This window comes from Microcebus murinus, chromosome 22, assembly GCF_040939455.1.
Source record: "Microcebus murinus isolate Inina chromosome 22, M.murinus_Inina_mat1.0, whole genome shotgun sequence".
NCBI classification, from domain to species: Eukaryota; Metazoa; Chordata; class Mammalia; order Primates; family Cheirogaleidae; genus Microcebus; species Microcebus murinus.
Window position 1 is genome coordinate 16,721,548 of NC_134125.1, and position 26,908 is coordinate 16,748,455.

General features: G+C 54.1%; 1 protein-coding gene across 2 annotated transcripts in view; it reads left to right on the forward strand.

Annotated features, from left to right (window-relative positions):
* SGSM1 (small G protein signaling modulator 1) overlaps positions 1–26,908 on the forward strand; it is a 90,597-nt gene that overhangs the window by 26,038 nt on the left and 37,651 nt on the right. For both annotated transcript variants that reach the window (XM_075996648.1, XM_012756594.2), the window contains exons 3-12: positions 2,175–2,250; positions 4,984–5,146; positions 7,547–7,699; positions 10,894–10,961; positions 11,230–11,375; positions 11,495–11,626; positions 15,095–15,219; positions 20,367–20,434; positions 21,652–21,815; positions 21,989–22,121. In XM_075996648.1, coding sequence (XP_075852763.1) covers positions 2,175–2,250; positions 4,984–5,146; positions 7,547–7,699; positions 10,894–10,961; positions 11,230–11,375; positions 11,495–11,626; positions 15,095–15,219; positions 20,367–20,434; positions 21,652–21,815; positions 21,989–22,121 — 1,228 coding nt within the window. The remainder of the gene's footprint in view (positions 1–2,174; positions 2,251–4,983; positions 5,147–7,546; positions 7,700–10,893; positions 10,962–11,229; positions 11,376–11,494; positions 11,627–15,094; positions 15,220–20,366; positions 20,435–21,651; positions 21,816–21,988; positions 22,122–26,908) is intronic.

Consider the following 26,908-nt stretch of genomic DNA (forward strand, 5'->3'; position numbering starts at 1 on the left):
TAGCTGTCGGGCAGGGTGACATAGAGTGCTTGCCCTCATGGGGTTCAGAGCTAGGCAGGGAAGGCAGGTGCAGACCAAATTGCTCTACGTCTGTTGGGTGTTCACAAAAATGGGTGTTGTGGGAACCCAAGCAGAAGAATTCAACACATGAACTGCCATGTGAGTTGTATTTAACTCACGCTAGTTTTGAGCCCAGGGCCTCGAGAAGCATACGTGACTCACACGTCTCTTCACCTTGGGAGTGGTGTGAACTATTTTGGGTTGCATATAAATCACACACAGAAAACAGTAAAAAAAAATAACAAATTTTTCATTAAATTAGACAGGATTGTTTTGTTTTCAAAGTTTTTATTCTATTTTCATAATAAAACACTGTAGCCCCTTAGGAAAAAAAATGTGTTTATTCTAGTGAGACAGTCAGTGCATTAATGTCCTGAACAGGTGACATTTCAGCCAGGTCCAGAGCAGTGATAACAGGAGGTCTCACCTGATAACAGGTGAGGTTTCAGGCAGAGGTGCTGGCCTGCAAGCGGCTAATAATTATTGCAGGCACACTGTGTGCCAAGCTCTGGGCTCAGCACGTGATGTTCATTACGTGATGTTCATTACCAGTCTTCCCATAATCCCTTGAGGCTGGCGCTATTCCTATAACCCCTTTAACTAATGGGAAAACTGAGGTCCAGAGAGGTGACGTGATTTGCCTGAGGATACAGCCAATAGCCAGAAGAGCCGGGATGTGGTAGCTGGAGCCATGGTAGGGAAAAGTTTGAATTCCAGCTCTGCTCCTTCCCAGCTGTGTGACCTTGGGTGAGCCACTGGGCCTTCCGGAGCCTCAGTTTCCACATCTGTAAAACGGGGCCAATGCCATGGGCCTCCTTAGAGAGTTTTCAGCCTTAGAAATGCTGCCAACAGAGCCCAGCTTGGAGCTTGCTGAGCTCGGAGGTCGGGAGCTGTTCACGGGGCCGGTGCTGACTTGGTTGTGGAGGGTGCGGGCCCCGGGCCGGCTCTGGGGCGGGCGCTGCTGTGTGTTTTTCCTGAGAAGGTGGCCAGGGCTGCTCTGAGCTCTGCCTTCATCTCCAGGAAGGGAGAGAGGGGCAGCGAGAGGCCAGGATCGCTCTCAGGCAGGTGCATGGAAGTGCTGGCCTGGCCGAGTCGGGATGGGACACAGGACCCACTGGGTGGGGGCGATTCAGGACTCTGCTCCCTCACCCCCATGTCGGAGCCCGTGGAGGTGACTTAGAGCTGGGTTCATCTCTTCTGACCTCCTCAACCTTGAGGTGCAGCAACCGAGGCCCAGGGAGGAGAAGGGGTCTGCAGACTGGGGCTCAGCGACCAGTAGAGCAGAAGGGCATCCTGGCCATGGGGGGTCAACTCCACGAGCAGAGGCATGGCTGCCCTTCCCACTGTGTCTTCCACACCTGGCGCGTTGGAGACACTCAGGAAATTTTTGTAGAGTGAGTAAGTACAACGCAAAAAGCACGCAGCTGGGGCGTCCGCCCTGAGCTGGGCTTCTGCCTCTGCCCTGGGTGGGCTCTGCCTCTCTGGGCGCAAGTTGCTTCATCTCGCTTGAGCCCCCGTTTTCCAAAATAAGACCACAAACCCCCTTAGTAGGTACCCAAGTAGGGATTTGAACCCAGGTCTACCAGATTCCAGATTTCTACCCTACACCCTACTGAGTCCTTTCTATACCTCATTCATTCATTCATTCACTCCTTTAGAGAATATTTATTGAGTACCTACTATGTGCCAGGCACCATTCTAGGCTCTGAGTGCGGCAGCGGATAAGGCAGATGGGGTTTCCGCCTCCATGAGACTCATACTCTTTGAGAGGGAGACAGACAGTCAACAAACCAGCACGTAGAACGGGACTAGTGGTGAGCACTGCTGGGGAGTGTCATAGGGTGGGATTGGGGGCTGCCTTGGAGAATGTGGCTAGGGAAGGAGATGACATTTTGTGTGACGCCTGAGAGAAGCGGCAGCCTGCCGTGCAGAGAGCCTGAACGAATAGCTAAGCGCCACGGGAAGGTGACGCTGTCGCAGAAGAAGAGGTGAGGAGGGCGTGGAAGGAAAGTCGTCGCCACAATGTCCCAGACATCCTGGGACACCCTTTCAGGGCGTCTGCACCCCCGGGTCACGTTGGGTCTCTCCCCCCTCCGGCTGCCTCTGCCTTCCAGGTGAAGCAGATCATGGAAGAAGCCGTCACACGCAAGTTTGTCCACGAAGACAGCAGCCACATCATCTCCTTCTGTGGTGAGTGGGTGGCCCTCGCGTGGCCCGGAGAAGGGGCTTCTTTCTCTGCGGGCTGCCTCGGGGAAGTGGCGTCTCTGAGCCAAGGGGTCTCGCGTCATGCTTTGCTCCGAAGTTATTTTTCAATTCCAAGGAGACCCCGCTGGAGAATTTCCAAATCCAGAAATGTCTAGGGAGGAGATTAAAAGTGACTTCTGCACCCAGTGAAGCAGGTGTCGCGGTTGACACTAGAGGGTTGACTAGTGTCCCTTCCCTGAGGACTCAGGTCACACTGACGCACGCCCCAAGTGACGAGTGGTCTTGTCCCAGAGGAACGGGCCCCTGTCCTCTCCCTGCTCTGCCTGGGGCTATTTCCAGGTAAAGGGAGAAGGGGGATGGGGACTTTTTAAACAAGGAAGGGAATCAAGAGCCAGCGACACATCCTGTGGGCTCACAGTCACCTGGCCCGGCAAAGGAGGCAGGCCCGGGTCCCAGTGCGTGACTCAGGCTTGTCCCCTCCAGCCGCTGTGCTCACAGGGCTCCAGAAATAACCACGCCAGGTTCTTGCTTGGACAGTGGCCAGAGACGTGTGTTTTGCATGCCCCCGAAGTCAAGATTCAGCTCATAATCAGTGTGCACGTGTAAGTGGGAGTGTTTCTTTCTTTCTCCCTGAAAACCTTTTCATTTAATAATTGGGGTGTCTCCTAATAGAAGACATGCTCTTATTCTCCTCCTGCGATCTTGGCCCCGTGGGGAGGCCTGAGACAGGAGCTGTGGCCAGTCTGTCAGCTGCCGTGCACAGGGCTGGGGCCCCACCCCCAGGGGCCCCCAACATGCCGAGCACAGTCTGCAACCTGGGAGTTCCACTGATCTCAGTTCTCCCCCTTTTTAGCCAGACAGACCTGGGGTCATGTCCCATCTCTGCCATTTCCTTGTTGGGTGACCTTGGGCACAGTATTTTTTTAAGTGGGATATGTTTATATATATACATGTGTACATGTATGTATATACACATATACACACATGTGTGTATATGTATAATCCCAAGTTTTTATTTTCTCCTGGACATTTTTATTTGCAGATAAAATCACATTCATATCCACGTCAGGACTTGCTAACATACCTACCATTCAGAGACTTAAGGAAAGAAAATGATTTTAAAAATTATAACAATTCTCTAACTCTGCACTAAGTTTTTGGGCAGGAGAAATTTGATAGCCACAAATGAGGCCTAAAGCATCTCCTTGAGGTTTCTTTTATTCGTTGTTCATGATGAGCCGTTATCAGAAAGAATTAAGCAATGTCTACACAGCCTGAATAGACAATAAACTTATTTCAATATATATAATATATATTCAATATATATAATATATACATATATATTCAATATATATGGAAAGTACTGTGACTGTAAATTAAAATTAAGCTATTTAAGAAATTCTCACCTGGAATATTTTAAATCCCTGGGCAGATTAGGCAATATTTGGACATTCATTGGAAACCAAGTAATTGCTAACTCAACCAAACAAACAAACAAAACCAAAGACAAGTGATGAAACCAAAATCTCTCGGTGTTGCTCAGACCCCCGAGAGTGCTGTTTTACTCCGTAGAGCTCTTACCTCATAGTTTTTGTCCCAAGAATTAGGGAAATAAATCATAACAGTCATCTGACACCCAGCAGGTGCCCAATAAAGAGTAGCTCTTATGATAGACTCTCTCAATAAACATTGATTATGCACTTATCGTACACAGCGTGAGCTCCTAGTCTGCTGTGTAAGACAGAAGGTAAGGAGATAAAGAGGGCAGCTGCAGTTACCAGGAGGAAGATAGCAGCCCTCACAATGGCCTGCACACGGCCGTTTTCCCAGAAGGGACCACCAAGGCCCAGAGAGGGCAAGTGATTTGCCTGAGGCCACACAGCAAGTTAGTGGTAGAGCCCAGGCTACAGCCCAGACCTCCTGCCTTGAGGAGAACTGGGCAGGGCCTCCAGGGGAAGGACAGAAGTGGGATGCTGACTACTAAATGCTCCCTTCGGAGGTCCGTGTGGAAGCACAGTTGCTGTGGCACGCCCTAGACTCAGACCTGGGTTTGAATCCTGGCTTTATTGCTTATTTTCTGGGTGGCCCTGGGCAACTCATTTCGCCTCTTTGAGCCTCAGTGTCCACATCTGAAAAATGGGGATAGTTTTCTTCGTTTCTTCCCCTGCCATGGCAGAGATTGAATGAGACTCGTAAATGTTAGCTGTGACTGTAATGGCAATATAAATGATGATGATGGTGATGTGATTCTTTAATCCAGACGTAGCTCAAAAGGCGTGTGATCCAGGCTCCCGCCCTCTTAGGCGGGAATGGTGGCCGACAGTCTTACAGTGCGCCACTGGGCACCGGCCTCTGTGCACCAGCATTTCTTTCCACCTCATCCCATCCTACCAGCAACCTGTGAGGCTGGTGGTGTTCATGCTATCCCCATTTTACAGATAGGGAAGCTGAGGCCCAGAGCGGGGGAGTCACTGCCCACAGCCACACGGCTGGCTAGTGGGGGGACGGTCTGACCACTACGCTCTCCCGCCCGCTTTGGAGGGCCTGGAAGGCGGGTGTGCTGCTCCCGTCTTCCCCTCTGACGCTGTCCTGAGCTCTGTGATCCTGGGCACCCCGGCTCTCCAAGGGGTCCCCGCCCGACTGCGGCTCACCCAGGCCACGCTGGGTGCCGGGCAGCATGGGCAGGGCAGGGCCCGCTGACCACCGTGTCCCCCCCAGCGGCCGTGGAGGCCTGCGTCCTGCACGGGCTGCGGCGGCGGGCGGCCGGCTTCCTGCGGAGCAATAAGATCGCGGCTCTGTTCATGAAAGTGGGCAAGAGCTTCCCGCCCGCGGAGGGTCTGAGCCACAAGGTGCAGGACCTGGAGCAGCTGATCGAGAGCACGTGAGTGTTGCAGTGTGGGGTGCAGGCTGGGCAGCTGCCCCCGGAAGATAGTCCCACGCTTCTCCGGGGCTCAGGGGGAGCCCACACCCTCTTCTCCCTTCCCCCAACACTCTCCTTCCTCTCTTTGCTGCTCCTCACACCTGCCAGATGCTTTCCCACCCCAGGACCTTTGCACATGCTGTGCTGTACCCTCCACCAGGCTCACCCACCTCATCTTCCATGGCTGGGCCCTGGTCATCATTCAGACTTTCCCCCAGCTCAGCAAATTCCAGCTGACACCCCATCCTCTTCTTCATATCACCCTGTTTGCTTTCTTCCCAGTGGTCGTTGCCATCCGTAAGTAGCAATTCTTTCGTTTGTTTACTGTCTCCTTGATTGTCGTCTGCCTGCCTCGGTTGGCTCTGAACTCCATGAGAACAGGGAACAACATCTGTGTTTCTCCGTCATGTCCCCAGCAGCTGGCACAGTGTCCAGCACCTGCTAAATGCCCAAGAAACAATTGCTGAGTGAGTAAGTGCCTGCTAGGAGCCAATCCCTGTTCTAAATGCGAGACGACCAAAGTGTGATAGAATCGACATGGCCCATGTGGCCCAGATGCTAGGGCCTCTGGTTAACGCTCACATTGATAGGTTTATTATAATATATTTGAACACAACTGATTCGACACGTAAAGAAAACTCTGGGCCGGGTGCGGTGGCTCGTGCCTGTAATCCCAGCACTTTGGGAGGCCGAGGCGGGAGGATCGCTTGAGCCCTGGAGTTCAAGGCTGCAGTGAGCTGTGATTGCACCACACCACTGCACTCCAGCCTGGGCAGCAGAGTGAGACTCTGTCTCAAAAAAGAAAAACAAAAAAAAAAAAACAAAAAGCAAAGCCTCCTATTGAAGCGACCATTGAAAGGCCAGAGGTGGCTTCGCTCACGTGTCTTAGTGACTGGTTGTGTGTGTTTGGGGGAGGCCCACAGACTGAGTGGGTGTACAGAAGCACCTTCTACCACACGCACCCCCTGGGGTCCCAGCTGCACAGCCAAAGCCCCAGCCTGGAGCCTGGTCAGGGGCGGCTAGTAGGTTTCAACTCCAGGCGGTGCTAGTGGCTGCCCAGAGGACCGTGCCGTGAAAAATTCGGAAGCTGCGATTGGGCATCTTGGGGAAAAGTGCATGGATTGATTGGTCATGTCTGTCACAGGCAAGGGCAGGGCAAAGACTATCATGCAAAGACTATTTGCCGTCTCTGCTCTGGGCAGTCACTCCACTTGACCAGATCAGAAACCAGCCCTCTCCTTGCCCTTCAGGCCCTGCCTGCCCAGAGCTGCTGGCCGGAACTGGAGGGTGCGCGGAGCTCGGGGTTTGGCTCTGCCAGCTCCCATTTGGAGTGACTTTTCAGCCACCGGGTCTCTGGGCACCTTCCAATCCACCTGCTAAATTCCTGGGTGTTTGCAGATAACTTCTTAAAGGCGTGGATTTCCTTGGGTCTCCCACAATATTGAGAGTGACTTCCTAATGGGGGAGTTGGCGGTGACCATGCCAGGTGGTCAGGGAGAACCATTCACTCACTCATGCAATCACTCATTCATGAACACGTTCACTGAGCCTATAATCTGTGGTAGGCTCTGGAGCTACAAACATGGAGAGGGCCCAGGCTCGCCACGTGGTAGACTCTCAGTGAGTATTTTGCTTAAAAACGAATTGATCACAATGCGGAGGGGAAGGCAGAGAAGCGAGCAGGAAGTCAAGCTCCAGAGGCTGAAGGAGCAACCCTGAGAGGGCTTCCTGTAGGAGGGGGTGCCCTGCCCAGAGACTTAAAGAGTGACACGGGATGAGCCTGGGCACGGGGTGGGGAGGGAAACCAGGAGGAAGCAGAAGCTCTTGGAAAGGCTTCAGATGGGAGCTGCAGAAGTCGCTGGCTGGCTGCATCGTGCAGTGAGGGTGGTGGTGGTCAGGAGGTTGCTGAGAGCTGATAGGGGCGAGGTCTCGGGGTTCCCTGCAAGTCATGTTAAAGTGCTTGCTTCCCAAGGGTGTGGGGAGCCACTGCCGGATCTAGAATCCAAGACTCTTCTTGGCCAGCACTCCTTTCCCGGAGAGGGAGGGAGAGAGAGCGTGTGTGTGTGTTGTGGGGAGATCAGTGTGAGAATCTGGCTTGCTCATGAACAGCGTATGGGAAGTGTCTATTTAACCACATCTGCACACTCACTGGGTATTATTATTTCCCCAACTCTTGGCCCATTTGCCAGGAGCAGTACAGGCTCTTGTTGTTCAGTTGACATGCCCTTCATTTCCTACAGAGACCGAACATTTCCCCATTTGCATTAATATATTGGCATTAATGTATTTGCATTAATATATTGGCCCTGTGCATTTATTTCTTCTTTTGTGACTATCTGTTCTCCTTTGTTGGCCCTGAAGCCGAAACCAGATCCAGGGCCTCCAGGAGAATGTGCGGAAGCTGCCGAAGCTACCCAACCTGTCCCCACTCGCCATCAAGCACCTGTGGATCCGCACGGCCTTGTTTGAGAAGGTCCTGGACAAGATTGTGCATTACCTCGTGGAAAACAGCAGGTGAGAGAGACCAGAACCTGGGCGCGCTCTGCCTCCACCTGCTGGCCGGCGCGGGAATTGCACCCCCTTGCCAAAAACCGGTTCCTTTTCTCGCTTGACATTCGCTTAAGTCCGAGAGAAAGTGGCTAACTAAATGTCTCCTGGATGCGTGACCGTGAACGAGGCCAGCTTAGAACCTTGGAGAGATTCAGGTGTTTAATAGCAGGATCTTTAGGCGGCCCCCAACCTTTTTGGCACCAGGGACCAGTTTCGCGGAAGACAATTTTTCCACGGGGCGATGGTTTCGGGATGATGTAGAAGCATTACTTTTATTGTGCAGTCAGACATCTTTGCTAATGACGATCTGTATTTGCAGCGGCTCCCCAGCGCTAGCGTCACCGCCTCAGCTGCACCCCAGATCATCAGGTATCAGATTCCCATAAGGAGCACAACTAGACCCCTCCCACGTGCAGTTGGCAGCAGGGTTCTTGCTCCTATCAGAACCTAATGCAGCTGCTGACCTGACGGGGGTGGGAGGCGCGGAGCTCAGGCGGTGATGCGAGTGATGGGGAGCGGCCGTAGGAGCAGATGAAGCTCGCTGGCCTGCCTGCCACTCACCCCCTGCTGTACAGCCTGGTTCCTAACAGGCCACAAACCAGGGCTGGTACCGGCCCGTGGCCTGGGGGTCGGGGACCCCACGGGTCTTTGTGGTATAAGGATCTCAGGTTTCTTCCTTTTCCCGTTGATCACTCCAGTGAATAACCGGAGTGGCCTGAGGGAGGTCACTCAGCCCTCTTTGCACTTGTCTTTTGCTTAATGGGCTGGGGGTCGCAGCCACCCCAGACAAGAAATGAGAAGGGAATTGGGCGAATACTCGGCATTTTGAAAATGCACAGTGACCCTTTTTGCGTTTTCTCCCCTAGCTCAGACTAATCGGATGTGAAGGTTTATAGCATGAATCCCCTCGCGCAAGCATGCAAGCATTATTCAGTCAACAAATATTTAATGAGCACCTGCTCTGTCCCAGGGGCTAACCTATCAGGTTTCCCCGAAAATAAGACAGGGTCTTATATTCATTTTTCCTCAAGAAGACACCCTAGGGTTTATTTTCAGGGGATGTGTTATTTTCCCCTCAAAGCCTCAGTTTGCAGCACGCACAGGATGGCCGGGACCTGACAGGGGAGCCAGCCTTGTTGGTGGGGCTGCCCGCACCTTTCCGGTCACCTCTGGGATAGTAGCTGTCACGATGGGGCAGATGAGAAGGGCTGCTCATCTTCTTTCCCGCTCCGCGACAAAATGCATGGGTTGTGCAGATGTGTTGCATAGCCACGCCTGTCACTAGGGCTTATTTTTGGGGTAGAGCTTCTATTGCACAAATGGTTAGAAATCCTGCTAGGGCTTATTTTATGGGTAGGTCTTATTTTTGGGGAAATACGGTAGATATCAGGGATACAGTGGTGATGCCTGATATATTACAAAGCTTGTATATTATCTCAAGAGAAGTGGGGGGGAGCACTGAAGTAATCCACAGCCTGAGTACAGCCAACACACCCGTCCCCCCTCCCAAGGCGGCGGGCAGAGGGAGAGAGAGATATCTGAGACATTCCCTATCTTTCAGGACACAAAAGTGCTAGTTTAATCACATCTGCACACACACTGGGTATTTTTATTATTTTTATCTTTTCATTCTTTGCCCTTTTGTGAGGAAAATATGTATGGAAGCATGGAGCAAAACCCCCCTTCTCAAAAAGCTCGCATTCCAGCAGGGCAACTGGCAAGTCGTAATGGTGATGAGAGGAGAAGGGTGTCCCAAAGCAGGTGTGCTGCTGTTTGGTTTTCTCTGGGTGTGCAGGGAAAGCACCCTGGCAGGTGCAGCAGTTGAGCTTCCATTTGAAGGGCACGCGGGGCATGGGCCAGGGAAGGGGGCATGGAAAAGAGTGTTTCTGGTGGAGGGAACAGCAGGTGCAAAGGCCCAGAGGCAGGAGGGAGACTGAAAGAAAGTCGCAGTCATATCTTGATTCTAACTCTACCTGCTGTTCTTGAGGCAGCACTTCCAAAGTTTATGATCACATAACTGTGCCGATTTTTGGATGGAAACTGGGTGGTGCTGAAGTGGAAAGTGCCTTGATGGCTTCAGATTTGACACCAAAATGTATAACTTTGATACTGAGCAAGTCCAGAGCATGTCAGTTCTAGCATGACTATTCACCAATAGTCTAGGTGATAGAAGATTTCTTTGGGGTAAGATTACAATGATGTCGCCAGTATTTAGTGAGAATTTCCTGATGCTAGGCTCGGTGCTGTTGCTCTACGGGCAAGTCGTCATTTAATCCTTCCAGTAACCCGAGTTCTGTCATTCTTTGCATTTTACAGCTGAGGGTACTGGAGCTCAGAGAGGGGCGTCACTTGCCCGGGGACACGTAGCAAAGCAGGGAGTGGCAACTCTGAGCTCCTACGCAGACCCTGTGTCCTATACTTCCTGTTGTATGATCCAAGAGCCAAACCGGCTGGAGGTAGCCCAACCTGCTGTGCAGCCTCCAACAAGTCACTGGCCCTCCCTGGGCCTAAGATCCCTTGGGAGGTCAGAATGAGGTTCTTTTCAACCCCGAAATTCGGGAAATTCTGTTTGCTTCTAGACTGTATGAGTTTTCAAGGAATTAGCAACTGCTACATGATAACTCAGACGAGTCAAAAGACATTCAGCAGGGACATTGTACTGATGGCATGACGTATTATTTTGCAGAGCCAGATTCCAGGGAGCATTTCTGGGCATCCCAGGCCAGCGATATCAACATTAGCCATCGGGGCAGGAAAGCCTGTCCACATAGCCTTTCAGTACACGCTGCAGCTAAACAGCATATTATTGCCTCAGGCATAGAAGGGCAGACAGCCTTCTATGAGCCTCTAAAGGCCTTCCCTTCCCATCAAATGGAAGATGCGGTGGAAACAGAATCAGCCAGACCTCAGCAGCCTTCTAATTATTATTCCTGCTACTCTCATAAAGGCTCCGTTATGCCCATGTATTAAGCGGGTAGATGCTGAGCACCATGCTAAATGCCCTAGGAGCTGCCTTATTATTATTCCCATTTTACAGATGGGGCAGCTGAGGCTCTGAGTGGTATCTGGACGGCAGGTGGGGATTGCACCCAGTCTATCGATGGAGCGCCCTCTGCTGGTCCCGGTCCAAACCTGCATGTCCTTTCCTCTCTTGCTAGTAAATACTACGAGAAGGAAGCTCTCTTGATGGACCCTGTGGATGGCCCAATCCTGGCGTCTTTGTTGGGTAAGTGGTCCGGTGCTTGGAGCTCCCTCTGGACCTCTGCTCTTGAGTCTCGGGGGCACTTCCTCAGGGCCTTCTCAGCCCCAGCCAGCCCGGCCCTTCCAAGCGTAGCTGTTTGCTGTCTCTGGCCCCCAGGGCCGTGTCCCTTGCAGGACTTGGGGCGCCCTAGATGGCTGGAGGGAAGGGGCGGTGAAAAGCGTGGCCCATCTGGTGGAGGACGGGGGGATGGGCCTTCTGGGGCCATGGGTTCCCAGCCCCGTGTGCTCCGCAGTGGGGCCCTGTGCCCTGGAGTACACCAAGATGAAGACTGCAGATCACTTCTGGACCGACCCCTCGGCGGACGAGCTGGTGCAGAGGCACCGCATCCACAGCTCGCGCCTGCGGCATGACTCGCCCACCAAGCGGCCGGCCCTCTGCGTGAGTGGGGCGCACAGTGGGGCTTTGGGAAGGAGGGCTGGGCGTGGGGGCAGGGAGCAGGGTGGGGGCCCTGAAGGTCACTCCAGGCCTCATCCCTCCCTCTCCCCTCATGCTACCAGATCCAGAAGAGGCATTCGAGTGGCAGCATGGACGACCGGCCATCCCTCTCCGCCCGTGACTACGTGGAGTCCCTGCACCAGAACTCCCGTGCCACCCTGCTCTACGGCAAGAACAACGTTCTGGTTCAGCCGGTGAGGGGTCTTCTTGGGCCCAGAACTTGCACTGAGGGTCTAGCTGTGGGTTATAGAGGAGAAGTTCTCTCTGGATCCAGGTTACTCATCCATTCATTCACCCACCTGCCCATCTGTCCATCCATCCATCCATCCATCCATCCATCCATCCATCCATCCATCCATTCATCCATTCATTCATCCATTCATTCATCCATTTACCCTCCCACCCAACTATCCATTTATCCATCCACCCACCCACCCACCCATCTATCCATCCATCCATCCATCCACCCATCCATCTGTCCATTCATCCGTCCATTCATCTATCCATCCATCCATCCACCCATCCACCCATCTATCCATCCATCCACCCATCTATCCATCCATCCATCCATCCACCCATCCACCCATCCATCTGTCCATTCATCCACCCATCCACCCATCCATCTATCCACCCACCCACCCATCTATCCATTCATCTGTCCATCCATCCATCCATCCATCCATCCATCTACCCACCCACCCACCTATCCATTTATCTGTACATTCATCCATCTATCCATTCATCCACCCATCCACCCATCTATCCATTCATCTATCCATCCATCCATCCATCTACCCACTCATCTGTCCATTCATCTTTCCATTCATCTAGCCATCCATCCATCCACCAACCCATCCATCTATTCATTCATCCACCCACCATCCATTCATCCATCTATCTATATTTATCTTCCCATCTTTGCACCCATCCATCTGTCCATTTGTCCATTTATTTTCCAGTCCATCTGTCCACCTCCCTGCCCACCCAGCCTTCTGTCCATCTATCCACTCTTGTCCTCACTCACTCAGTGGACATTTACACAGACCTGCCAGGTGCTAGATGCATGGGGCATCCAGACCAGCAACCTCATGACTGATATTTATTGAGTGTGTCTTGTGTGTTGAGCACTGAGTGGAGTGCTCTTAGCTATAGTAACTCGTTTAAACCTCACAACAGCCCCGTGAGGTAGGTGCTATTATCATAGATGGCAACGGTGAGGCCAATGCAGGCGAAGTATGAGGCAGAGTTATGAACTGAATTCAAGCCAGCTGGTGCCAGAGCGTGTGCCACTGCACGGTCACCTTCTATGCCCAGCACCTGGCTGGGCTGCAGAGACGGGTGGTGAGCCAGGCACATGCATCTCATGCAGTGTCACCTTCGGCTGTCCCCTCCCCAGGGCCATTTGGTCACAGAGTCAGTATAGTATTTGGGCCCACCTGGGAGGAAGCAGAGGGAGAACTGTCAGCCACTCCAGCTCTGTGGTCCCAGTTTCAATCACTGGGTGACCCTGAGCAAGTCACTTCTTCCTCCAAGCCACAGCATTTTCATCATAATGTGTTCCAGTCTATTTCCTTAAATCTAAAAAGCCATGCATTTAAGATATACCATTTCTTAACATAACCATTGAGAAATTTAAAATGCTATTTAGAGCAAATACATGTTTCGTTAGTACTTGGAAATGTTAGCTTATGCTTTTGAAAGAGATCTTTGGGATTGAGTTGGACATAGTTTTTTGTTTGTTTTTTAAATCATACATCACTTTTATAAGTGCACATAAGGGAAAATAACATTGAAATGCATTGGTTGAGATAGTCCTAAAACTTCTTCCAGTTCAGAGTTCCATCTTCTGTATCACTTTTTGACTAAGAGTCCTCAATGCCCTTATTTTTCCACATATCACTTTCTGTTCCATCAAGAGGAGGGATCAACAAACCATATTCCATGGGCCAAAGGCAGCCCGCCAACTGTTTTTGCGAATAAAGTTTTATTGGAACACAACAATGACCATCAGTTTACATATTTTCTCTGACTGCCTCCAGGCTGTGATGACAGATTTGAGTGGTTGCCACTGAGCCCGTGTGGCTCGCAAAGCCAAAAATAGTCCCTCCCTGGCCTTTTACCCAAAATGTTTGGTGGCCCCTTATGCAAGAGCACGGGAAGTGCAGCATTTCTTGCAAGCGTGTCCACTCTCATCGCTGGGATGGTTCTTAAGACCTGGAAAGTCCTTGGCTGCTGCTTTGCAAGAAAAGCTAGAGTCTGGGCCTCCCTGCAGGGATGAATGACGCGCCTGGTTCGCCGATATCAACATTAGTCTCCGCTGAGCTGCTCTCAGCCTTCCTGTGTTCTTGATAGCCTTGCAGCGCAAAGCTGAATCACAGTCTCATCTTTAGGAGGACATCTAAAATAGCCCCTACACCCTGCTTATGGAGTAACAACCGTGCGTAAACTTAATTGAAGTGACGACAGCATGAACAGCTATGACCGGGTTTGTGCGAGATCAGGCGATGACAACTACGTCATAGCTGTGAGATGCCGCCCATTATAAGATGCATCCCTGGCCGGGCATGGTGGCTCACGCCTGTAATCCTAGCGCTCTAGGAGGCCACGACAGGCGGATTGCTCGAGGCCAGGAGTTCAAAACCAGCCTGAGCAAGAACGAGACCCCATCTCTACTATAAATAGAAAGAAATTAATTGGCCAACTAATATATACAGAAAAAATGAGCCGGGCGTGGTGGCGCATGCCTGTAGTCCCAGCTACTGGGGAGGCTGAGGCAGAAGGATTGCTTGAGCCCAGGAGTTTGAGGTTGCTGTGAGCTAGGCTAACGCCACGGCACTCACTCTAGCCTGGGCTACAAAGTGAGACTGTGTCTCAAAAAAAAAAAAAAAATGCATCCCCGTTTTAGGTACATTAAAATGTGAAAAAAAACGAGCTGTGCCTCTTTGGATCAGTGAGACACTGCCGTGGTGCCCCTCATGGGGCTAAATGGAGACCACGCATGTGAAGACTGGGCCATGCCTGGTACACCCTTGGTGCTCAGTAAATGTCAGATGTCTGTCTCTTCATGTGGTTGAGGTGAATTTGGTGGAGGGGCTGCCTCTCTCTATGTGTGAGAGATGGTGACATCGCCCTCCCCCACACACCCGCTCGGGCTAAAACAAAGCAGGTGGGAAGTCCTCCAGGAAAGTTCCGGGAAGGCCAGGGGTCACTGCAGGCAGGCGGTGCAGGGGACATGGGGGCGGAGGTCTCTGGGGAAGGTCTGTGGGAGGGGCCTTGGAGCTCAGCGGCTGTGTCTTTCTCCCTCAAGACTGACCAAGACTCATGCCTTCTGTTTTGAAAAGGGTAATGTTAAGAGGGACAGAGCCCCCTTCCTGGTCCTAAAGGAACCCCGGGGCAGAGCGACACCCCCCCCAGGAGGGTGGCAAGAATGGGAAAGTGTTGAGGGTGGGTGGCCTTCCCAGCCAGACGTTGGAGAACCTGTCCTGCAAGGCTGGCTGCAGATGGCTCTGCTCAGCAGGGCCACCTGGAGGGAGGTTTAGGGTCCCCCAAGTGGCCGTAGCCTGGAAGGCTCAGGTTATGTGTCCATGAGTCCAGTGGGCCTGGGCCTGCGCCCGCTGTGACCCCAGCACTGTGGCTGGGCCTGAGTCCTCCTCTCTCTGCAGCGGGACGACATGGAGGCTGTGCCGGGCTACCTGTCCCTGCACCAGACGGCTGACGTCATGACCTTGAAGTGGACGCCCAACCAGCTGATGAACGGGTCCGTAGGAGACCTGGACTACGAGAAGAGGTAGGACCTGGGCCTGCCGCGCGTCCCCTGGGTCCCTCCTCGCCCCTGGGCACAGGAGAGTTGCCTTCCTGGGCAGGGGAGGCTCGTGCCCTGGCCCTGCCTGCTGTTCTGCCTGCTTGTCGGGGCCGCAGGGCTCAGCCTCCCCGCAGCTGCGGCCCAAAGGTTCAGGAGGATCCGGAAACCAGCCGGAAGCCTCTCTCGGCATGGGGGTGGGGAGTGTCCAGCTCCAGACCCCACCCAGAGAGAGGTCCCTGCAAAGGTCTCATCAGACCCTGCAGGCGGCAAAACGCTGCCCAGTCTCCGGCCACCCTTTCTGGTCACTCAATAGAAAAGGGAGGTGGGAGATGTCACCGGGGTAGCTGGCCCCGGGCTGCGGCTCCTGCGAATCCCTGTGACCCAGCAAAGGCTATATACATCAGGCAGGAAAGAAATGCCAGGAGAGGGCCTTCCGTGCTGCAATGCCTGTGGCCCGGCACGGCGGGGAAGGCTCCAGGAAGGTCAGAGGAAGCCACAGTGCAAAGGCGTGGCCGGTCCAGATATTCCAGCTTACGGAGCCTTGTGTGCCTCGGGCGAGAAAGAGAAGCAATGGTTTGTGCTGCTCCTGGTCCCATCCTGGCTTTCTTTTCTATTTGCTTGCTTTCTTAAAAAACTTTTTGTGATGAGTTATTTTATTGTATTGCATTTTACCGAGACGTGGTTTAGCTCTGTCGCCCAGGCTGTAGGGCGGTGGCATCATCGTAGCTCACAGCAACCTCAAACTCCTGGACTCAAGCGATCCTCCTGCCTCAGCCTCCCGAGTAGCCGGGACTGCAGGTGATAAATTGTTAACATAAAGACAGAACTCGGGGACCCATCACCCTGTTCCAATGGCCATCAACCCATCCCCTCTCCCACTACGTGTAGCACTGAAGCAACATGCAGACGTTGTAGGACTTCATCTATAATATCCATAAAAATATTTTAATATGCATCTCTATAAAAGATAAGGACTCTTTTCAGGAAACATAGCCAGAACATTACCGTTGTGTTCTCAACAGGCCGTGGAGTGATGGATAGCATTGTCTAAGCTGGTCACATCCTTTTCAGGGGTCACCATCTGTCCCCAGAGATAGCCAGTGGGTGGTACAGTTGGTTCCAGGCTGGGTCCAGGAAATCAGCTCCAGCCAGACTCTGGAATTTCCAATCAGGAGCCCTCATGGAGGGACAGGGCGGGGGTCAAGGAGTTGCTCTTGGCCCGAAAGCTTGTCTCAGCCTCTTTATCTCAGACCTTGGTATCAGGCCTCCCCTGTCCTCCCCGCAGAGTTTGGATCTCGCTGTCCCCTTCGTAGCATTTATTTAATATTGGAACACTGTGGTCACGTAATCGATCTGTGCCCACTTGTATACCTACTGTGTCACCCTCGAGCCCTCTGACCCTCAAAGGAAGCGATCCTGACTTGCTCACGTCCCAGCCCCTGCCACAGGTTGGAGCAGGTAGCAGGTGCTCAGGTCATCTGTGTGAAACGAAGCAGAGAAGTCAGGGGCCTGGGTTCGCACCCCAGATATTTACCGAGCACTTGCTCTGTGCTCAGCACCGTGCTGGACCCAAGGGAGCTGGCCACTGAAGAAGGGGACAGTCATTGCCTCCCTAAAGCTCACATTACACGGGGCAGGACAATGAGCGAGCAAGTAAATGGATACGTGTATGTTAGGGGACCACGTGCTTGCTCTGCCCTCACCTTGCCCGTTGACCTGGGGTATGTCGCTCCACCTCTCTGGGCCTCAGTTTTTCCTTTCTATCAAAGGAGGGAGCAGGACAAGATGGGGGTTTCTGTAACGTCGAAGTGTCTTCCACCCAACATCAGGGCTTTAAACAGCCTGAGAGTCCTCTTTGCTGCTCGGACTGAAGCCCAGGGTTGCGTGGGCAGGAAAGTTTTGGTGCCAGTGTCTTGAGAAAGGCACTGGCTCCAACGATTGCTGGGACTCTCCACTGCCACCGCCAGGTCATCCCAGGGCAGGCATCCTCAAACTACGGCCCTCGGGCCACGTGCGGGTGTTTTTGCCTGTTTGTTTTTTTACTTCAAAATAAGATATGTGCGGTGTGCATAGGAATTTGTTCAGAGTTTTTTTTTTTTAAACTATAGTCCGGCCCTCCAATGGTCTGAGGGACAGTGAACGGGCCCCTTGTTTAAAAAGTTTGACGGCCCCTGATCTAGACTGCGTATTTTTTCTGCATCTTTTTCTCTGTTGTGAGCAGGCACCTTGTAAGTGCTCCTGAATTGAGTTCCAGCTAAATCTGAACTTATAAGGTCACGGTCCAGGGGCTCATATCCCCAGCCCCTGATCCCTGAACCCCAGTCTGTCCTTGTTCTTTTCACCCAGGGCTGGAAGCAGCCAGGAGTCAGAAATGCAGGGGTTGGCGTGGTGAGGGGAGGATTTCCAGGGGCTCCCCCCTTGGGGGACCAAGGGACAATGAAGAAAAGGGGAGTGGCCTTTGTCTTGAGAAGATATAGGAGCTCTTCTGTCTTCACAGCCGTTCCTTCCTCTTGCATGGCCTGGATCCTCACTCCACAGCTGGGCTTCCTTCTGATAGAGAGAAAATACCATCAAACAGGTGGATATTTGGGCTCCGGGGTCAGGTCAGACTTGTCTCCAGTCTGAGCCCCGCCACGTGGAGCACTGGGACCCTCATACACAGCTGGTGGGGCACCCAGTTTACAGACTTCATTGGCAGCTTCTTGTAACAAATCCTTATTGTGTGGCCCAGCAATTCCGCTCCTAGCGTTTGACCCAAAAGAAATGAAAACCCGTGGTCACATAAAAAACGTACACACTAATGTTCCCAACAACACTGTTCATAATAGCCCCAAACTGGAAACAACCCAGCTGAAGAATGGATAAGTAAAATGTGGTAGACGCATGCAACAGAATATTATTTCTCAATAAAAAGGAAGGACTGGTATGCATTACAACATGGATGAGCCTAGAAAACATGACGCGAAGTGAAAGAAGCAAGCCACAAAAGTCCACATATTTGTGCAATTCCACCTAGGTGAAATGTCCAGAAGAGGCAAGTCTATGCAGTCAGAAAGCTGATTAATGGTTGCCCAAGGCTGGGGGAGGGAATGCAGAATTGACTGCAACAGGCAAGAGGGATCTTTAGGGGCTGATAGAAATGTTCTGAAACTGGCTTGTGGTGATGGTTGCCCAAATGTGTACATTTACTCGTCGAACTCATCAAATTATCTCTTCACAGAGAGTGAATTTTATGGTATGTAAATTATACCTCCGTAAAACTGTTAAAGCATGTGAAACGAAACCAAAAACTCAGCCCTTGTTCCTTCCCGGCTGAGTGGCCTTGGATAATCAACTTCACTTCCCCGAGCCTCAGTTTGTTCATCTGTAAAATGGGGATGGCATATTGGAACCTCTGAATAGGCGTGCAGGGAAGACTCGTGTGAGAGAAAATGCAGGTAAAGCCCTTAGCAGGGAGCCTGGGCACCTGGAGAGGGCTCGCCATCGTGGGTCCCAAGGGACTGTGGCCACAGAGCTCCTGTTTGCTTGTGGCTGCTGGTGCCTCGGAGAGTGGCTTTGTTCACTGGGCATTTCCAGCGCTCAGCACTCGCTGTGCACAAGAAACATTCCCCGGGCATGATGGAGACGCGAACAAAACAGAGCCCCTCTCGGGGTGTTCAGTAGCGTCTGGGCAGTCAAAGGGGAAGACCAGGCAGTTGCCACTCTGTGCGACAGGCACACGGCACTGTGGGGGCCCGGGAGGGACACGCGGGCTAGACCAGGCGTGTGGGAAGCCCAGCAGCGACTGCTACTCGCGTGCACCTGGCTGTCCTCAAAGGACGTTCACTTCGTGAGCCCTGCTGAGGCTGGTCAAGGTACAGACCAGGACAGGAAGGGCTTTCCACTCTATTCCAACTTCCTCATTTCCCAGCTGGGGAAACTGAGGCACAGGAAGGAGTAGGGACTGGTCCAAGGTAGGTGGTGGAAGTGGGATGTGAACGTTGTCCCACCTTGAAGCCTGTGTTAGGTGGGGTCCTCCAGGAAGCAGGTGCCGAGGCAGGACTGGACGAGCACAGAGTTCTTGGGGATGCACTTGGGTGGGGGAGGGGGAAGAGGGGAGGGCAGGGGAGGGTGGGGAACGGAGGGGAGGGGCAGGGGTGAGTGGGGCGAGCCCCCAGACCTCCAAGCTGGGGTGGGGAGGGGAAGGAAGGAAGATGGGGCAGGGCGAGTCTCCAACACAGCACGGTGCTAAGAACGTCTGGCCGGACCGGTGGGGAGTCTCCAGGGGACAGCTGGCTGCTAGAGGGGTCCCCGGTCACGCGGGAAACCCTCGAGCAAATCTCGGAGGCCGCTTCCCAAGCTGGCGCTTTCTAACGTGTCCACCCTGAGCTGAGTCTGTCGGACGCGCGATTCTCTTTGGTCCCCACGGAGACGCTGTGGTGGGTGTGTTGTCGCAGTCCCATTTTACAGATGGGCCAGTGGAGCCCCAGAGAGCCCCTTCGGTCGCCCTGCCGGGAGCTGTGGGGTGGAGGCTGCCGCGCGGCCATCCCGACTCCCGGCCGTGGACGCACGGGGGCCTGGGGCCAGGGTGAGAGTTAGTCTAGACGCCAGACTCCAGCGGGTGTAGACGCTGGCCCACGAGCATGGCAATCTCCAGGGCCGTGGCCCCGCGTGTGGGTGGATCGGGGACCCTGATGGCGGGCGCCCGCGCTCTCTTCCCGTCTGTGGACGCCGCTCTCGGGCTGTGGTCCCTCCCGGACCTCTTGCCCTGCTCTGCGGGCGGAGGGAGCACCTCTTTCCCGGCCATGCTAAACCGAGTCCCATAGCTGAGTCCCCGGCTCTGCTTGGGTCGTGCAGCCATCCCCCTCCGAGCACTGCGCCAGGGGGCCATCCCCGCAGTCCTGGAGTCCCGGAGTGGACAGTCAGCGGGGCCGCCCCGCCTCAGCCATGTGGACTAGGAGTGGGGGGAATCGGGGTGCTCGTGCCAGAAGAAGGGGAGGTAGAGTCTGGGCGGGCTGGAACACAGATGCTGGGGACGGTGGACCCTGGTGACAGGGGAGCCTGTGGGTGTGGCCTGCTGGCCTCCTGAGCTCCGCCCCCCGCGAGGAAGGCAGGCAGGCGTCCTGCGAGCCTGACCCTCCCTCCCCTTCCAGCGTCTACTGGGACTATGCCATGACCATCCGCTTGGAAGAGATTGTCTACCTGCACTGCCACCAGCAAGGTAGGAGCCGTGGGGACAGCAGGGGCCTGGGCGTTCCTCTTGGACCCCCTGCCTGCCCCCACCCCTGCCCATTCATTCGCACCATGACACAAGGGGGTGGGCATCCCCTATTCCCTGTGCAAACTTGGGCAAGTGGCTTCGCCTCTCTGAGCCTCAGTTTCCCCATCTGTAAAATGGGGACTATAACAGCACCTTCTCATGCTGTTGTTGTGAGGATGGAGTGATGTGTGTTAAGGGCTCAGCACCAAACCCGTGGCATTCGCTGCTGACGCACATTGAGCACTTACAACGTGCCAAGCACAGTCCTGAGTAGCCACGTGCCTTTTGTTTACTTGTCACCGTGACCCGGTGATTGGGGCGGCACCACTCCCACTTTGGAGGTGAGGGAGCAGCTTAGCGCTCGGGCACACAGCCTGCAAGCTTCAGAGCCTGGACGTGAGCCGGGTCTTTGTGGCTCCAGGCCAGCGCTCTGAAGATCCGGGGCCCGTGTCTGCAGTGCTCCCCTAGAGCCAGAAGAAGGCACAGTCAACAAGCAGAGGGCCACCCTGCGTTAGAAAGCAAGTGGTCTGTGCCTCACCAACGCACAAAACGTGCTGGTTTAAGCCTTTTTAATGAGGCAGACCTGCGTTCAGATCCAGAATCTGCCTCCGATTCGCTGTGTGACCTTGGGGGAGTTACTTGACCTCTCTGAGCTTCAGTTTCACCATTTGTGAAATAGGCACTAGTAAGGAAGTGCCTCCTAGGCGTATTGTGAGTATTGCAATAAGACAGTGTCTTTAACATGTTGTGCTTGTATACAGTAAGTGCTCAATGCATGCTAGCCTGAGCCGACTACTGCCCTGAGAAGGGGTCAGTCTGAAGGCCTCCATACAAAAAGCAGACAGGTAGATTTGCAGAGGGTTCTTAAGGGTAGGGCGTTTGGGGGCGTCTTTTTCCAATGGGGGTTAGCTTTCGGGAGGCCAGCCCCGCCCCTCCTGGCCTTGTCCTGCAGCCGAGAGTCAGGGATGGGTCACGGTGGCTGGGATGAGACAGACTCGGGGCGGGGCTGGGGTAGAACCGCCCTGACCTTTTGCCCAGGCCTTTGCCAGATGGAGCCTCGGAGCAGGGCCCCAGGGTCTGGCTGGGGCCCCGACGGGGGGCGAGGTTGTAGGGAGGGCCCTGTCCCCGCGCCTCGTGTGACCTCCCGCTGGGTCTTCTCTGGCTGGTGGCGGCGGCAGTGGACAGCGGCGGGACGGTGGTGCTGGTCAGCCAGGACGGGATCCAGAGGCCGCCCCTCCGCTTCCCCAAGGGCGGGCACCTCCTGCAGTTCCTCTCGTGCCTGGAGAACGGGCTGCTCCCGCACGGGCAGCTGGACCCACCGCTGTGGTCCCAGCGGGGCAAGGTGAGTGACCGACGGGGGGCCCAGGGAGGCTGGGGAGGGCCGTCACCGGGTCCTCCTGCCCTCGGGTCCTCGCTCGGCTCTGTGGGCTCTTGCTGTCCCCGCCGAGACCCCAGGTGTGCAGGCTGTAGGGGCCGTGTGTCCCAGGGACCTTGCACCGGGACATGTTCTTCCAGGGCAAAGTGTTTCCTAAACTGCGCAAGCGGAGCCCCCAGGGCTCCTCCGAGTCCACGTCTTCGGACAAGGAAGACGACGAGGCCACGGATTACGTGTTCAGGATCATCTACCCGGGCATGCAGTCTGAGTTCGGTAAGCCGCCCTGTCCCCGCGCCCCGAGGAGCCACCCGCTGACTCATCCCCAAAACGGCCTTTGTTCAGAGGTCTGGATTCTGGGGCCAGCAGGGGTACCTGGAATCAGGAAGTCAGTATCTTGGCAGCCTCAGTTTCCTCCCAAATAAGAAAAAGTAACCACAGTCCACTTGCCTAATAATAAAAAAAACACCACTCGGCCGGGCGTGGTGGCTCACGCCTGTAATCCTAGCTCTGGGATCCTGGCTGAACCTGGGCAAGTCGCTTCACCCCTCTGTGCCTCAGTTTCCTCATCTGTAAAATGGGAACATTCGTGGCACCTATTTCGTAGAGCTGTGACTGAAGATTAAATGAGATAAGGCATTCAACGCACAGAGAACTCTCAAATGTTAGCTGCTCTCATTCACGTACAGTTGTTGTTGCAAATATTTTACTTCGACTTGTCATCGCAAGGATGCACACAGTAGGCCCGCCCAAGTGCTGTTGGAACAGCGGAGAGCAAGCAGAGCACTGGGCACCCGCGCACGAGGTGACATTTAATCGTGTGTGTCAGACGGTTTGCACGGCGGCTGCTGCAACCTAGATGCTCAGCTAACGGGAACTGACTGCCAACGTGGTTGTCATCATGGGGCTGCTGTGGGGATCCAGTGAATTAACATTTGAAAAGCACTCGGAAGGGCGCCTGGCATTTATTAAGCACCGAATGGACGTGTGTTAGAACAAATCAGTATCGAGTTACAGGTTCTCTGTTAACCTCATTTTATTTACCGCTGTTGTTCCCATTCGATCGATAGCAGCTCCCAGCCTCCCTTTGCCCAGGCGGCCGCCTGTTGGCAGCGAGAGACTCTCTGAGCGCAGATGTCCTCCCTGGCAGGGCCGGAATCCCTTGAGTGCTACACGAAGTGTCCTGAAATATTCATTACCGCGTCCGTGCCCACCCAGGATCTGGGGCCCTCCCGCCCTCCTCGCAGAACCAGGCTCAGCCCCACGCCAAGGCTGTTCTGGGCTCCGGGGCCGGGACGGCCCCATTGGTAAGGGCGAAGTGTCCCTGGGTGCCGGGCTGGCTTGGGTTCCGTTTCCCGGGAACCTGGGCGTCCCGCCCCCCACGAAGACCGGCCTTAACTCGTACTCCCCGCTTAATCAGGGAGGGCCACATCCTCTAGAGCTGCCTTCCCAGGGATCTCTTTGCACAGGTTCGTACCCGACACATAGTTTGTAGGCTCCTGCTGGGAGCCAGGCCGGGTGCCGGATGTTCTATTTATCTGCGGAAATGGCCACGTCATCCTCTTGTCACTTGATGTAGGCCAGACGCTAGCTGTGCCCACCCACACCCCTGGCGTTTCCCATTGTGCTGCTCAGCTGCCAGCTCCCGCCTCCATGCCTGTTTGTCTGAAAGGGTTTCTCTGGCCACCAGGGTCCCTTCTGCCCATGAGTGGGCGTATTGGCGGTGTCGGGGACTCGGTGCCTCCCTGGAGCAGCCCTCGGGCCCAGACTGATGGGCGTATACGTACCCCAGCTCCCTCGCCCCTCAGTAGGGCAGACTCTGAAATGCGTGCTGTCCCCTAGAGCTGCAGCCCCCAGCCCCCGGGCTGCACACGGGTGCTGGTCCGTGGCCTGTTGGGGACCGGGCTGCACAGCAGGAGGTGAGCGGCAAGCGAGGGAGTATTTACAGGCGCTCCCCATCGCTCCATCTCCGCCTGAGCTCCGGCTCCGGCCAGATCCGAGGGGCATTAGATTCCCGCAGGAGTGGGAACCCTGCTGGAAATTGCACGTGGGAGGAGCAGCCCGCACGTCTAGAGACATTTCTGGTTGTCACAACTTGGAAGGAGGTGGCTTTGCTACTTGGCATCTAGTGGTGCAGGCCAGGGATGCTGGTCAACACCCTACAAAGCACAGGACACATGCCTACAACGAAGAAGGATTCCAGCCAAAATGTCAACAGCGCTAAGGCTGAGAAGCCCTATTCTAAACAAGCCGGTTGGGCTGGGCGCAGTGGCTCACACCTGTAATCCCAGCACTTCAGGAGGCCGAGGTGGGAGGATGGCTTGAGATCAGGAGTCCGAGGCTGCAGTGAGCTCTGATCGCCCCCCTGCACTGCTGAATAAACATGCTGACTTAGCTGGGGGTTCCTCAAAGGCAGACAAGGGTTCAAGCAGTTGATCCGGGAGGTGTGCCCAGGAAGCACGGGTGCGGGGAGGTGAAGTGAGGCGGGGAAGGAAAGGTGGAGAGTGAGTTTCCACCAGGGGCACCTGTGCTGATCTCCTGGGGAACCTCCAGGGCGGCGGTCCCCGACCTTTTTGGCACCAGGGACCGGTTTCATGAAAGGCAATTTTCATGAAATTGCCCAGGGGCACAGCACCTAGGCTGTGCTCCTTAAGAGCATCTAGTGCCTGGTGGCCTGGGGTGGGGCCGAGGCGGCGATGCGAGCGCTGGGGAGCCGCCGCAAACACAGACTGTCATTAGCAGAGAGGTTGGACTGCACAGTAAGTGCAATGCGCTCCAATCACCCTGAGACCATCCCCGACCACCGGCCTGTGGGAAAATTGCCTTTCATGAAACCGGTGTCTGCTGCCAAAAAGGTCGGGGACCGCCGCCCTGGAGGTTCCCCAGGAGATCAGCACAGGTGCCCCTGGTGGAAACTCACTCTCCACCTTTCCTTCCCCGCCTCACTTCACCTCCCCGCACCCGTGCTTCCTGGGCACACCTCCCGGATCAACTGCTCGAACCCTTGTCTGCCTTTGAGGAACCCCCAGCTAAGTCAGCGTGCTTATTCAGCAGTGCAGGGGGGCGACCATAGCTCACTGCAGCCTCGGACTCCTGATCTCAAGCCATCCTCCCACCTCGGCCTCCTGAAGTGCTGGGATTACAGGTGTGAGCCACCGCGCCCAGCCCAACCGGCTTGTTTATAATAGGGCTTCTCAGCCTTAGCGCTACTGACATTTTGGTTGGAATCATTCTTTGTTGTAGGCATCTGTCCTGTGCTTTGTAGGGTGTTGACCAGCATCCCTGGCCTGCACCACTAGATGCCAAGTAGCAAAGCCACCTCCTTCCAAGTTGTGACAACCAGAAATGTCTCTAGCCTTTGCCTAGTGTCCTCGGGAGGTGGGGGGAAGGGGTGGCAAAATTGCACCTGTTTGAGAACCACTGGTTTAGAGAAAAGAACACATCACTGTATTCGGCTCTGCCTCTGCAGGATGGTCAAGTGACTCGTCCTCTTCAGGCCTCATTTCCTGGCCTGTAGAATGGGGACAACAGCACTCCACCAGGACCATATTCTGAGTGGTCGGTGTGCTCATCCGTAGGACACCCGGTCACCTGGTTCGGGGCCTGCTGCCGGGCCGATGCTCAGTGGGCAATAATTAAGCATCGTGTTTTGAGCGCAGCTAGAGGTGTGCCTGGCCCACTTCTGTACTCTGTCACGCCTTAATTCATTTCATGCCCACTAGAACCCTCCCAGGCAGGTACCGCTGCCTTCCCCATGCCCCATGTAGCAGAGGAGGAAACTAGGCACAGAAAGGTTAAGCAACCACTCCAGGGTCACACAGCTGATTCTTGACATGGCTGGGATTTGAACACAGGTGAGCTGTCTCCAAAACCTGTGCCTCTAACCACCGCTGCATGCATGTTGGCAGGGAGAGGGCAGTGTGGTTTCACTGCCTTCATCCTCAAGACCAGATTCAGCCCCACGTGGAAACGATAACCCCCTCATTGGCTGATTTCTCAGGGGCCGGGGGGCCACACAGGGTTAACAAAAACAACTCTCTAGTGATTTTCCCCTGTGAGAGGCAGTTAAGTCCTTTCTGGAGGAGTACCTAAATCAGAAGTCAACAACCCCCTTTTGTTCCCATGGAACAAATTCGGCCCGCTTGCCTGTTTTTGTAAATAAAGTTTTATTGGAACACAGCCACAGCCATTCATTTACATATGGTCTGTGGCTGTTTTCCTGCCACCGCAGCAGAGGAGAGTTGCGATGGAGATCACGTGGCCCACAAAGTCAAAAATATATTTTATCTGGCCCTTTATGGAGAAAAATTGCAGGTGCCTGCCTTAAATAGGAAAAAAAGAGTTCCACCCTGCAGGAGGGAAGCCGCGGCTATGGATGGTTCCACACTGCCTTTCAGTGTCTTATCACCCCGGTCTCCACTTGCTTCTGTATCTGCCCCTTGTGCACTGAAGACAAAGTCCAACACATTTAGACAGCTTCGCAGTCCGCTGAGGGTATCTGCAGACTCCTCTGTTGCTGAGGTTATCTGTGTGGCTGCTACGGTGACCACAAGCTACACGTGGCTGCCAAGCAAGTGAAATGCAACCGGTGCAAATTGAAGTGTGCTGGAAGTGCGAAATACACCCAGGATTTTAAAGACTGTGTATGAAAGAAAAAAGAACGTAAAATATTTCATTCGTAATTTTGTATAGATTGCGTGCTAAAATGATAACCTTTTGGGAAGATCGGGTTGAACAAAATATATTGTTGGGATTGATTTCACCTGTTTCTTTTCACCTTTTGAATGTGGCTACTAGAAATGTCTTAAATGACGTATGTGGCTCCATTGCATTCCTGTCGCAAAGCACTCGTGTAGTGCAGGGTTTCTCAGCCTCAGCACTGTTGATATTTGGTGCTGAATAACTCTTTATGTGCGTGTGTGTGTGTGGGGGGGGGTCTTGTGCATTGTAGAGTGTTGACTAGCATCCCTGGAGTCAGCCACTAGAGGCTGGTAGCATCTGCCTAATCCCCAAGTTGTGGTGCCCCAGAATGTCTCCGGGTGTTGCCGAAATCGCCCCGGTTG